Raw genomic sequence first — 12,527 nt, forward strand, 5'->3', positions numbered from 1 at the left:
CACTTTCAAAACACTGCACATTAAAAGACCACAGCTTTGATGACATCAAGGTTACACTACTAGAAAACAACTTTTGAACAATCAGAGAACGGGAACGAGAATGTTATTTCATCTACAAATTTAACACGATAAAATACGGAATAAATGAACACCCAGGCACTCTGTCAGCGTTACGACCGCTAAAAGACGCAAACGCTTCTCTCTAATCAGTCCGGTTTCATTACGACGATAATATCACCCGCTAACAAAGCTTTTAGCCTATGCATCTGACAATATAGAAATCATTTGCCGCATCAAGCACAGCCGGAACGCACAGATAAGTGCGTCCCGGATGTCGTACGGTCCCCTCCCCCCCTTTTTCTTTTCCTTTTTTTTTCTTCTTTAAGTTTTAACGCACATTCTGTTCCTTCACTGACAAAGAGCTGACAGCTAGGTGGTTTCCTTAACTTTATCATACATGCGCGCATGTCTCCCCAGTCAGCCGCAACTGTGTGGTGACTGTCCCGGATGTCGTACAGTCTCCTCCCCCCCCCCCCTGTTCTTTTTTTCTTCTTTAATTTTTAACGCACATTCTGTTCGTTCACTGACAAGGAGCCATTGCACATAATGAATATCGATGGCGGCACCTCAATCACCGGCTTTTTCATTCCTCCCGACGCCACCAGCACGCACTCGAAGCGCTTAAGCTCCCCCATTAACTTTTCTTAAACTTCAAAGAGGAACGAGCCGCTAGCGGACTACACGGAAAGGTGAAATACAAGAACGGCGGCGCACTGCCCACTTGGGGAAGAGTGGGTGCGGGGGAGGTATTGTTGACAATGATGACATTGCTCATCTACTTCTGCCCTACTCTGTTGAGATGCTGCCCCTTTCTAATTACGCCGTGTCGGTCTTGCTTCTTCTCCTAGATTTTTTAATGTTTCTCGTCCCGTTTCGCTGTTTCTTCTTCTTTTTTTTCTCTCTTTCTCTTTTCTTTTTTTTTACTTTTCTTTTGACCCCTTCCCTCCTGTCACGACAGGCTATAAGAAGACACGGAACATGTGTAAATATTATTATGCCTTGAAAAAGACGGGGTTCCCGTCGAAACGTCGGCACAATAAACAGTTCTTATGTGAAAGCGCATCTACTTTCATATTTATAACCTTGCGGCAACCAAGTTATTCTTCTGTGTGTGTGTGTGTATATATATATATATATATATATATATATATATATATATATATATATATATATATATTCTTGCCTTATGAACTATCAAAAAATTTGAATGCCACTTCTAATGATATATACTTTCGCAGCCTCTCTAATAAAGTTACGAGGAGAGAGTCACCATGTTTATAGAAACCACTTTTATCCAGCGTTTGAAGCTGAATTACTTTCCATGAATAACATGGAAAATATTCGAATCATATTTCTTTTATGGTTTTAAGCATATAAAAACTATGTTACGGAAATCGTGACCCTCTTTCCTGGGCGACAAGACATTTGTTTTTTTTTTTTTTTTTTTTTTTTTTTTGCTTTCCAGAAACCTATGACATACCTACAATAGAACGACAATTGGACTTTCACGACAGCAAATCCTGACGCCATTTCTCGTAAATTGTGTTCATGTGGTTGGGCTTTGAGTTTCGTATTTGCAAGAAACGACCGTTGGTTGGCACGGGCAGTTTTGTGACCTTCACTCACTGTATGCTTACGAGCATACAGTGAGCAAAGTCTCTACACCATTTACACTCCTGCTCTGATGCACAGATAATTAAAAAAGACGGTAGCGTGCCACGCACAGATATACAGCAAAACAAAAAAACTACACATGGTAGCTGGCGAGAAAGGGGAGAGAGAAGCGAGGGGATTCAGCATAATAAAAAACAGTTTTATAACATCAACGGGCAAGGAGCCGCCACATGTCAGTTTGTGGAACTGGAGTGGATGAATGTAGGGGTGAATTTATCATGCGAGCGAAAAAAATCCAAATTTTGATGACTAAGGTTGGAGGTGCATATTATGCGAGTTCGACATATCCGGGATTGACTGTATTGGAAAACAACAATGATGACAAGCACAAGGATGCTACTGGATGGCACTAGTACGTCTGACAAACCTGTCACCGAGTTCATGGTTCTGCACAAGTTATCATATGAAACGAGAGGTATGCAATATCATATGGAAAAATCGAGCCTTTCAATGCATTTCCTCTATAAGAAATTTGCCAGAACTGCATTAAGCTGTTGTAGGACGTGGGAACTCCCAAAATCAGGGGACACAGAATGAGAGTTGCACTTTACATGGTGCACGATTCCTTGTGGGCTGACATTGGACATATTTATCAAAGGTGATATAATTTTCTTGGGCTAAGTTATATTAGAAAACAGAGGGCCAGCACTCAGGACATCTCTGAAACAGAGGGTAAATAATAAAAGATGTTCTTACTTTTGTTTTGCCACCCTTGTTCTCTTTGCTTGGCGCTTTGTCAAGTGAGGTGCCGCTAGGTGACTCCGGTGGAGCATCATCCTCAAAGTCCAGTTCTCCTTCCAGGGGCTCCATAGAGCGGCTGTTGAGGCACTTCTTTGCCATGGGCACAGCAGGGGCTGCCTCCGCGGCATCCGTACTGATGTTCTCGGTTAACTGGCAATGAACATTTCATTGACTTTTTCAACACTTATTTGAATCTTGAAACCTTAAATATTAGGCAAACCTTGGTAACTAATACCATATGTATGCCCGCTTTTACTTAACTGTTGTAGCTCTATGCAGAACACACAAACTGCAATAAAAGCTCCTGAATTTGGGAATATTAAAAAACTATTGCTCAAGAGACAAATCATCAAATTTAAAAGAAAAGCAATAATGAAAAATTTTCATTGCATGTATGGACTTCTTCTTGGCGCTAAATTCACAACTTCACACTTGCAGAAAATCTTCATCAGCCTCTTCACTATCTGACAGTGCTAGAGGGAAAAAAAAATGATGTTTCCAATACATCAGCTGACCTGGTTCAAGTGCAAAGAGAAAAAAAGACAAGGCAAATATCATTTTTGAAGGGTAAAAATGGGTTTCCACAAAAGGGGACTTTACTGTAAAGTACCACAAAAACTGCCCACTCCACCTGCTGAAAATTTTTATTATGAAGTCAGGGAAAGCCCCGCCAAGACGACCAAAGCGCGGCAGCATTTCCAACTCAAAGGTGGATACACAAAAGCCTGCACCAATGGGTGTGTACTCCAGACTGATGTCATGAGCCGGCCGGCGGTTGACCCCAGCTGCAGAGAATGTTGCCGAGAGCAAGTGCAGGATTATTTCTTTAGTAGCTGAGGCGACTAGCCGCCGCGCTATAGTCGGGGCATCCCCTGACTTCTAATGAGTTGTATCAGACTATAGGTAAATGTGCTGGTCCAGTCGAAACAGAAAAAAACAAGATGGCAGCCAACAAAGCAGTGCTATGGTGGCTACAATATTGAAGAAAGTATGGTTATTTTGAAATTGTAAATGAGGGTGTACACTAATGCCTACTCATCATCAATAAACACAGCGAATGACTCATTCAGCTCAGCTAAAGGCACTATCCAAGTCTTCATTGAAGACGGGCCCACCATCCGTGACCTTGCATTTAAATTTCTCCTTGCCACAGTTTCAGTGCCTTAAGACAACGTGCTTGGAGTCCCTCGTAGTGGATTCTTTTTATATCTATCTTGAAAAGCCAAGAGATGCAGCTCACATCCTCTTTGAAAGCGCAGTGCTACTCGACGGCTCTAATCTTCCTGGTGACAGTATAGGAGCGCATCATGCGGCTAAAGGAGTGCTGTAACGGCCACAATGAGGCGAGTAATTCGGCTTATGCTGACACTTTGGAAAGATTCTGAGGTTTTCGCAATTTTAATACTGGGCCCACAATACTTTATGGTAGCTGCAAAGGAGCAAAAACAGGTACACATATTTCCAGCCTAACAGTGCAATTGATGGCAGGTGCCTCACCACTAGGCAGTGCAAATAGGTAGTTAGGCATGTGCTCATGTGATTCATATGACCTCAAATACTTTTATTACTTATTTTATTTATTTGTGGAATACTGCAGGCCAAAAAGACCCAAGCCGGGCCTTTTTGGCCCTGCTTGGGCCTTTTTCACAAGGAAACATGCTCAAGGCAGCTATTAAACACTTTGAAAGAGTTTTTGCTGATGAAAAAAAATAAAATTAGATTTGTATAGAAATTAACAAGCATTTTCAATCTATCTAACATTAAATTATAAAAAAATTGAAATAAATGAGGGGTGAAGTTTTACTGAAACAATTTTCCATGGTTCTACAAATTTCGGTTTATCCAGATTGCCCTATAGATGTCCAAATATTAAAGTATCTACATTAACAAAGGTTATCCCATTCTGCTTAATCTTTTCCACTAGGTGCGGCCAGTTGAACACTTGACTGCTCGCAAAAAGTTACTTATCTTTCACTGTGTTCGCAAACTACATTTCAGAAACCATCACGTTTGCTGGTCCCTATTACCTGTAAGCAATCTAGGATCACCATATTTACATGATTGTAGGTTGACCTGTTTAATTGTAACACTGAACTGAGAAGGGGTGGGAGTAATATCAACATAAAATGAAAACTAAACCTAGCAATACTGCCACTAATGGCAAGACAAATGAGTATTAATCGAATCTAGGCCGATAGCTTTTTCTTTTTTTCCATTTCTTTGCACCAAACTCCAGGGTTGGCTAACATTAAACAATTTTGAAAAACGTGCCATTTTTCATTGAGAAAGAGGTGTGCAACTAGTGCCACCTAGATGGCACTATAGCCGTTACACCAACACCTGGCTTGAGTACACACATGAAGCCGCCATTTTGATAATTGTGGCGAGTGTTGAGGCAAGTGTAGCTCAATGGTGCCAAACAGGAGGTATCATTATAGTGCCACTTATAAAAAGAACGTCCAAACCACGGATTCTCCGTCCAACGTTCAAGCCGGGCAGGGCTTTGGAGCGGAGTGTTGCTGGAGGGGCTGCAGCGTGGGACGACAATCCAGAAGCTTTGAGTGTGCGCTCTTTTAAAGGAACCGACAACTGCCCAAAATATAAAATGAGATGACTGCACGGATCTAAAAATTGTCCCTCATAGAACTCCATTTTCCTCGTGAGAAGTGGAGTTTTATTTTTATTTCTTCATTAAAAATCGCAAATATAGCCTGTGGCGCTACCTGGTGGCATAAATTCCGAGCTGTCCTGTCAGGTTACCGAGCTGCCCTGGGGCGCTATGCCGGATCAGCCGAGATTCGCGAAACTAAGGATTTCTTCCTAACTCTGGCGACACCCTCTTATGAATGAGCCAACAGTACGAAAACATCAAATACACCTCTCAGCGCACTGCGTTTCATTGGTTACAATAAAACCTGTCACCGCGTCAAGGACGGTCGACTAAGTTGGGCAGTGTTTTCAAACCAGAAGCATCTTCTTCCATTTATTTGTCGTTCCACTCAGTGCAGAAGCGCACCCTGTCATCACTGGGGACTGGCAGTGCAAAAGACGCCCATCAGCTGAGCTCTCTCATGTGGTGCTCGTCAACGAGAACACTGTCTGCGTCCCACAAGAGTGTGGAAACACTCCCAATAGGACTGCAAGGAACGCGCACTGGCGTGCCAGTAACACACAGTCCGCGTCGCACACAAACTCTGTGACACGCAGTCGGTGTTTCGGGAGAAGCACGAGCACGGACAGAGGGGATAAAGGGCGCGTCGCATGTGCGCAGGGGTGCTGCTCTCTCTCAGTGGCCGCACAGCGTTCACCGCATCAAACGCTTATTAGTCACACCGGCACCATCACAGTCACGAGTTGAACTCTGGCCTTCTCAGAATCAACGAGTTTGTATGCGAGATCACGCGTCCATCAGTTTGATTGACAGACACCCCCGGCGAATATCGAGTCCACCCACCACCTTTGTTCTTGCCGAGGAGCAGTGCTCACCCCGCAACGGCAGCGAGCACACGGCTCATCTAACAGCTTTATCGCGCAGACTATGCACACACACACGCAGAAGTAAAGGTTATGTCACCATGCGCCTGCTAAAAAGAAGGTTTAGAATAGCGCACCACGAGCCTTTCGATGTGATCGCTGCCACTGCGCATGCATCGTTACGCGAGGTGCCGTTCGCGTTCACAGCCCACCCGCAGAAAATTTGAAATAGCGTGCGGTGATCGTGGCCTGCGAAGTGCTGTGTATAGTTTCCGTGCATTTGGGTTTGCGGTCGGGGTGAAAGACCCTTCACTTTTCTTTAGGGCGAGCAAACGCTATTCTAAAACTCATATGGCGCCTGCAACTAAAGCAACACCGGCAACACTTGCGAATGTTATTCTCAACCTCATTATGTCCCGTATTCAATTTTACCACACTCACGACATATCCAATCACAGCCACGTTGCCGACAACATGCGAGCGCCCTTGGTGAGCACCTGTCCTTACATTTATCCGCAATACTTGATAGAAGCGAAACGAGCAGTACGAGAGTGCTGCGTGTGCAGCCTTGCTGCCTCCGAGAGCGGAAATTTCCATGCTGCAGGTGGAACGAATGAACCTGTGCGAAAGAGGACATACGCCCACGAACACGTCTGTGGGAGGCACGTGTACTGCACGGCAATCACGCTGACGCCGCTGCACTGCTAAAATGTTGAGTGAGTGGCAGCGCTGACGTGGTCGCATGTGGTGCTTCTTTGATAACCGCCGCAAATGTTCCACATGCGTTTTCAACGCAACGCGCATCTCTGTAGCCATTTTTATCAATGCTGCTACCACGCGCTCCGCACTATCTTCATGCCATGGCCACCGCAAGCGAGCTCGGAGCAAACTCCGCTGCCCAAGATGCTCGGGCCATCCTGCATAGCACCCCTGTCATTTGACCGTAAACTAGTGTGCGCAGTCAACAATTTTCCTGTTAGTATTGACACATTGTTTGCTTCTTTATAGTTAAAAATATTGCTCCACAAAATGTACTGATAGGCCTGCTTTAGTCGTGGGCAATAAAGTGGCACTGACTTCGCATAACGTAATAGACAGTTATAGTATACCAGGCTTACCGCGTATCATGACCGGAATCAAAGTGTGCATGTGCAGATACGTACTTTACGCGTACTGGTTACCATACGCACGGTATTTTTCAGATTTCACATTACTGTGTTAGCATAGGTGTACATAAACATGGTGGCGCTCTTGGATGCCCGCTTCGAAGTGATTTTGGCATTGTTTAAAGATTCACCTTGTTCGCAGCAAACGACTGTTTCAAGTGGCTTCGCTTGCCTTCAGATAGCTTTGACGACTGAGTATTACGGATAAGTTGGCGTAGTTCTTGAGATAGCTTTCTATTTTGAACGTGTCAACGCCTAACTGGAAGATCTGTGTAAACAAATCTGCAAGGTAAAATTTTTCACTTCTGGGGCACGGTTCATATTTATTTACTTTTATTATTACTAAAATAAATTTGTAACAATGCTTCGCGCGGTGACATAGGCAGGCATTCTCGTTTTCATTTCCTTTTCATTCTTTTTACTTCTCAAACCTCCGATAGGTGGCGCCATCATCCAACTGGGGCACGTAAACCACGTAAACATTATTCTGCTAAACTATATGACGCTGTCCGCAACAAACGTTTGCTGCACGGTAACGTGTTTCCCTTAACTTCCCCTATCACGCTAACAGTGAACTATAACTGTCTAATGATGCTGTGCTCGTCAGCGCGACCTGAAAACTTTTCTACGCGCTCATGAAACCGCGCCCACAGTTTCCAGGTCGCCAAGATTTTGGAGCGACTTGGTTTCTTTGCCTACACTTTGTCTCGGAAATGACGAGCAGTGACGTTTTCAGTGACTTGACTTGGCTCGTGTGTCGAGAGAGTAATGACGACAGGACAAGCCATCCACGAAACAGGCGCGTCAACCTTGGGCGCAGGTGCACGCAATGCCGTACAAATAGAGAGAAGCTATATAAAGCCAAATACTTTTATTGCAATGCCGTGTGATTTCCAAAAGCAGCTCTAAAGCTTAGAATAAATGTAGTTAAGCATAGTTATAGGAACTCCAGCAAAAGCAGAACAATGACAGCATGCAGAAGTCACTAGAAGGGCTACCGGCACCACTATCAATTCTAAGCTTTGCTGACCAAAAAGGCAAGTCAGTATTCAGAGCCTTTCAAGTAAAAAAATACTGCTTATAAAATAACTACGTGCTTTTGGGAGAAACTACTGCAGCTGCAAACACTGCGAAGGGTAAGTTTTCGGCAAGAATGAAAAAAAAAAACTGGTATATCCAATGCGCTTGATGGCACCGAAGATTGCACACTCTTTGAAGACAGCGCCAAAGAAGTCACCGATGAGGAAAGCAGCGACGACGAAGACTCTAAAGGAGCGCAGCATCGGCAAGCGCGGCACCTTTATGATGCAACTAGAAGCAGCGCAAAAAAAATAAAGATGACAAAGAAACACACGCAACAGGACTCGCGGCTGTATGCTTTTCGAGTTATTTGCATCATGAACCAACTACTTTGTTTCATCTTCATGTTCAATAAATGTCTTCTCTTTGTGAACGCTGTCTTTACTGTTTCATTCGGCCTATAGTCGAGGAAAGTTTTTTTTTCCCCAGGCTTCAGACTTGTGAGGTTTCGGCTTAGAATCAGGGTCGGCCTAGATTCGAGTAAATACAGTAATTACTGTGGCATAGTTACAACATTACATTTGCTTATGGTAGACCAGCGCTGGATAGGTGTCACGCCGAAAAAGAGCACCTGGCGGAGAGTCGCAACACAACTCAGCTGCTCGTGCCCAGACGATTGGCCACAATGTACCACTCCGAGAGCACGCGCGTGCCCTGCTGCCGTGCTTCATTTTGGATCGAACAGAAAAGCCATTGCGCCAGTAATACTGCACTGTGGTTTAGTAAAATAACTTCATCCGAATGCTACTCTCGCATAAAAATCACTATAAACAGAGAGAAGCCCTGCAAAAGGTATTGCGCCTATACATATGGTATTGAAAGGACAGTGCTGTGCCCTGATGGCAACTCCCTCGCCCTCACTTTCTGCTTGCGTGCTGGGTTTTGGACTTATCAATGGAGGCTGACATGCCCCCATTGATAAGTCCATGTAGCCACAACACCACACTGCCAACATCTGCAGTAAAACAAAACAAAAACACAAGCAGAGTAAGTAGCTGCAAAATTAGCTGCAAAATTTGTTTTTTTTTTCTGGCATCGTGTAAGAGGGTGTGACACCCCTTGTAAAGTTGTTTGCACAGCGTGGCGCACGTGTCTCGCGTGGAAGCCGTATTTCGGGAGCCACAACTATTGAGTGGTAGGTGGCGTATTCGTGAGCGTTGATCAACACTATCATCATCATGGTTAGAAAGCGGTAGCGCCGGCGGCGAAGCCTCGTGGCACGCCTTGGTGGCTGGTCTCTTGTTGGCGTGGGGTGGTAGCGCAGAGAGTTGCCTCCAGCGATAGGTCTACCGTGGATTAAAGTCACTTAGAGCACATGGATTGTAGACAGGGCCCGAAACAAGTGAGTATGGAAGCCTCGATCCGATTTCTGTAAATCGCTTCTTCTATCTCTTTTGGGCTCAGGGAGTCGGGCGTCATTGCTGTCTGGTACTGCGGCTCGACGCCGTGCGTCACGACACTGTCCAGGACGGTGGAAGCCAATCGCTTGGTAAGCTGCTGTGTGCAGAGAGCGATAGGGCCACCTTAAAGAGTGGATGTCTGCTTGCGGGTGCCTCTTCAGCGCCTAGGCTGGGTGCCGGGTCGATGCCAGTTGGTGTCAAGCGACTCATTAGGCCTAAGGCTCTGCGCAGCTGCCTGTCGCACGGGACACAACTAGGTGTATCCTGGTGTTGAGGTGTTGCACTCTGCTTCCCTCACTTTTTTTTTACCTTGCGATGCACAAGTTAGGAAAAGTGACCTTTGTTTTATTCTTGAGCTGGGCGTCTCGGCCGCCACCAATGTATTAGCTAGCAGTACTATCGTACCACGTGGGCGAGGAGCCCGAAGCTCCCTTCCCTTTGCCCTACTGCGTTGTTCTTTCGAGTGTTTGGAATCTACGCGGCAGGAGTGATGTAGCCCACGGCTGGCTGTCTTCTGCACATCGTCAGCGCCGCTGGCCAGGAATGAGGTCACAAGGTCGGGCGATGGAGATGCCTGGGACCTGCGCAACTGCCTGCAGTCCAGCGCCCTCGTGAGTGCTGGTTGCAACCGGAAGACGTGTCGGCGCAAGTGACGGTTCGTCGCACCGACGGCAACGTTGCTGTTGCGGGGACTGGTACTGAGGTGAAGTCGTCGAGCTGAACAGTGCAGCTGTGTCGATCAGCGGTGGTGTCGTGGTGCGCGGACATTTTATAGGGACATGTGTTGTCATTTTTTTTGTTACAGCTTGTGTAGCTGATTTCTTTCATGTTTTTCTTTTCGGAATATGGTTTGAATTAAGGTTGGGAGGACGTGGGGGTGCTGACACCCCCTGTAAACTTGTTTGCACCGCGTGTTGCACGTGTCTCACGCAGAAGCCGTATTTCGGGGGTCACAACTATTGAGTGGTACGTGGCGTTGTGTTTGCAAGCGTTGACCAACACCATCATCGTCATGGTTAGAAAGCAGTAGCGCCGGCGGCGGCGCCTGGTGGCACGGCATGCCTTAGTGGCGGCGCGCAAGAAATAAGCTGGTCACTTCTTGGAATGGAGCAGTAGCGCAGACGGTTGCCTCCAGCACTGGGTCTGCCGTGGACGGCGCCGCGGCACAAAACACCTACCAGTTTAAAGAACGGAAACGGTATCACGGTTCGTTTCTTCTACCCAGTACTCGCTGTACCACTGCACAGCCGGCCTGCTCTTCCTTGTGGGATGCGTCGTGGTTTGCGGCATAAACAGAGGGGACAGCTTGCGATTCCGGAATATCATGACGTTGAGTACGTAAGGGCGTCTCCATGCGTAGTTATGTGGTAACGGTGTGAGAACTGATTAGGTTTAGGGCAATGGGACAGTTTCACTCTTTTATAAGGTTTTGTAATTTGCATTAATTAAACCTGAATAGCTACATTTATACTTGGGAGAGCGCACTCTGATTGAGTCTTAGGAACAGTGACAAACCCTTTTGTCACTTAAGATATATTCCAAACGCCGAGCGTTGAAGCGTTTTGTAAAAGCGCTGCCGTTGTAAAGCTTATTGTATGCTATTGGTAATATAAGAATCCCGGACTGATCAATCACTTAATCACAACATTTGATTGTCATCTTTTTTTTTTGTCTTCACCTCTTCTTCTGCTCAGTTCACATGCTACTGGCCCTTATTCAGAAAGATCTCACTCTGGAATTTGTTGTAAGACAAAGCTTTAGTCTGCCACGGCGTTAGACATAATTTTAGAGAAATGGGTCGATTCGTAACAATAACCTATGAAAGACCATCTTTGTTTATAATGTTGTGGTATCTACCCCATCCAATCAAACTTTTCAAATGATCCCCAAATGACCTATACAGACGATACTTTATTAATAATACAGTGAAAGCTCATTAATTCACACCTCATTATTTCAAAATTTCAGATAATTCGAAATGGTCGCCGCAGTCCGGTCCGCAGTGCATAGGAGACCATGTGTAAAACGATTCGTTAATTCGAACAGAAATTGGTGCCTCTACGGATAATTCGAAGCGCGCGCCGCCGAGCGTCATCATCGTCAAACACTAGTGGAAGCTTTTACGGTCGAACGATAGGTGGCGCGACCAGTTTTTTCGAGCTTCAAGTGGCCTTCGAGCAAAGGGCGAGCAAAGTATGGCCTCCAAAATCCAGGGAGCAATTTTTTTTTTTCCGTAGCCCTCCCCCTATCTCAGCGCCTGGCGCCACTTGTATGCGGGACCCACGGGACGCTGAGGAGTCGGCGGAGTAGTCCTAGCAGTCCTAGGCCGCTCCCGGCAGCGTCACTTTGTTCCTCGAGCACGTTGTTCGTTCACGCTGTTAAGCCGTCTTATTCCGCTTCGAAGTTGCAAGATGCCGCGGGGAAACTACTGCGCGAAGACTGTCAAGGAGAAGGTGGAGATTTTGCGAGAGGTTGACCAAGGGAACTCGAGCAAATACGAAATTGCGAGGAAGCACGGCATACCTCTCAGCACGTTGTCAACCTACACACGCAACAGGACGGCCATTGAAAACGCCTATGAAGCCGAGGATTTTGGCACCAGTCGAAAAAGGCTAAGGACAGCGAAGTTCCCGGAACTGGAGTCAGCTTTTATTATCTGGGTTAAAGAAATGAGAGCCCAGAGTATCGCATTGAGCGGCCCTATCATCATGGCCAAGGCAGCCGATTTCGCCCTGCGCTTGGACATTGAAGACTTTGTCGCCTCCGAGGGATGGTTCCATCGTTTCAGGGAGCGGCACAATCTTGTATTCCGCACGTTATCCGGCGAGGCAAAGGAAGTGGACGCCGAAACATGCGCTACTTGGAGAAGCGACACCCTGCAGCAGTACTTGGAGAGCTACTCACCACAGGATGTGTTTAACGCTGACTAGAC

At 46.0% G+C, this 12,527-nt stretch overlaps 1 protein-coding gene across 15 annotated transcripts in view; it reads right to left on the reverse strand.

The window, feature by feature from the left end:
* LOC119177004 (uncharacterized) overlaps window positions 1–12,527 on the reverse strand; it is a 282,220-nt gene that overhangs the window by 190,696 nt on the left and 78,997 nt on the right. For all 15 annotated transcript variants that reach the window (XM_075877943.1, XM_037428340.2, XM_075877938.1 and 12 more), the window contains one exon: window positions 2,431–2,625. In XM_075877943.1, the coding sequence (XP_075734058.1) occupies window positions 2,431–2,574 (144 nt within the window). In that variant the 5' untranslated portion in view covers window positions 2,575–2,625. The remainder of the gene's footprint in view (window positions 1–2,430; window positions 2,626–12,527) is intronic.

The sequence above is a fragment of the Rhipicephalus microplus genome, chromosome X (genome assembly GCF_043290135.1).
Source record: "Rhipicephalus microplus isolate Deutch F79 chromosome X, USDA_Rmic, whole genome shotgun sequence".
Lineage (NCBI taxonomy): Eukaryota > Metazoa > Arthropoda > Arachnida > Ixodida > Ixodidae > Rhipicephalus > Rhipicephalus microplus.